At 54.6% G+C, this 1,411-nt stretch overlaps 1 protein-coding gene across 1 annotated transcript in view, besides 2 other annotated features; it reads left to right on the top strand.

Moving 5' to 3' along the window:
- Positions 1–128: 128 nt before the first annotated feature.
- Positions 129–151: a microsatellite.
- Positions 152–1,140: 989 nt separating this feature from the next.
- Positions 1,141–1,174: a microsatellite.
- Positions 1,175–1,323: 149 nt separating this feature from the next.
- Positions 1,324–1,411, top strand: part of Tco025E_09083 (uncharacterized protein) — a gene marked incomplete at both ends in the record, with an annotated part of 336 nt that continues 248 nt past the window's right edge. Inside the window, one exon of the mRNA XM_029375909.1 lies at positions 1,324–1,411. This exon is cut by the window's right edge and continues 248 nt beyond it. Within this exon, the coding sequence (XP_029223973.1) occupies positions 1,324–1,411 (88 nt within the window).

Raw genomic sequence — 1,411 nt, 5'->3', positions numbered from 1 at the left:
CGGCAGTGTGAGAGTGACGAACGTCTTGTTGTACAACTGCCCGCTGAGTGCCTCGGAACTCAAAATACTCAAAGACGACAGTGGTGGCGGTACAGGCGACGGCTCCACGCGTGCGGGTGTGGCTCGGGTGCTGCTACTCCTGCTGCTGCTGGGGCTATGGGGCTTTGCGGCCCTGTCCTGAGTGAAACTCTCTTTGAGGGGGTCCTGCTTCCGTCGGGAACACATGCGTTTCTCCACGGACCCTCTGAGGTTTGTAAATTCTCATGTGAATTAGCATTTTTTTTATTTTTGTTTTCGACACCTCATTTTTCTTTGTGCTTTGCAAGACTTTTCTTTGGCCCACAATTGCGCTCTTCTCCCGGGGCCAGCGCGGCGGGACCTGCCTTTAGTGTCTTCCTTCTTTTCTCTTTTAGTGTTACGCGCCTCTTAAAGTGACGGCATTTTTTTTGGCTACTTTTATTTCCTGGCGGGTTGATTCCGCGGTTTTCTTTCCTCCTTTCCGGTTTGTGGATTCAAATTTTTTTTCTTCGTTTACTTTTTTTTTGCGGGTTTGTTGTGTTTTTGTTCCGCCGGCTGTTGTTTTGTCGCCGAAGGCCCGGGCGTGCGCCTCGCAGGGGGTTTTCTCTTTTTTTTTTCACGCCGGCACTTGGCGGGGAGGGGCGTGCGGCGCGGTGCCGGCGGAAGCGTGCGGGCCGTAGAAGCGCCGCGAAGAGGCACGAAGGCAAAGCGAGGGAGAAAAGGCAACTAACCGCCCCCGTCGAGGGACGACGGACGCTCGCGGCGTTGCGTGCGCCGCCGATGCAAAAAAGAGGAATGCGACTCACGGCGGCGCACATTCTGCGCCGGCGCAGCAGCACAAACAAACGGTGCCCGGACGCCGAGGCTTTTCAAGGGCGGAAGGAACACGCCATTTTTGTTTTCATGAGGGGAAAAATGTGAACACAACTTTTTTTTTGGGCGATCGCGCCGTGGGTCTTCTGCGCAGCAAAAGAAAAAAAGGCGTTTTGTTGTTATTTGTTTGTTTTCTTCTGTGCGCGTGCGCACCGTCCATCGGAAACTACTTTTTTTTGTTCTTCATTTGGTTTTAGCGTATTTCCCGTGCGTTGCCGCACCGTGTGTGGGCTGCGGTGGCCCTTTCCCTCCCTCCTTCCCTCCTTCCCTCCTTCTCTCCTTCTCTCTCTTGCTGAATGCGGCTGCGTGGGGGTCGTGTGTGTCTGTGGCTATTTTTTTCTCTCCCTTTCGCATTCCCCTTTTGGCTGGTGGTTGCTGTTCGGCTGCGGCCCAGGCCAACAGCAACTAACGAAGTAAAGCGCAAAGAAAATAATGTCTGGAAGAAGCGAGGAAGAAGCTCACGCTGCTGCGGCGAGCCCCGCGAATGCAGTACCGCAGGGGCAGCGTCGGTCGAGGTCGG

The sequence above is a fragment of the Trypanosoma conorhini genome (genome assembly GCF_003719485.1).
Source record: "Trypanosoma conorhini strain 025E chromosome Unknown Tco_14.4_contig_00970, whole genome shotgun sequence".
Taxonomy (NCBI): domain Eukaryota; phylum Euglenozoa; class Kinetoplastea; order Trypanosomatida; family Trypanosomatidae; genus Trypanosoma; species Trypanosoma conorhini.
This window is presented reverse-complemented; position numbering and strand designations above follow the sequence as displayed.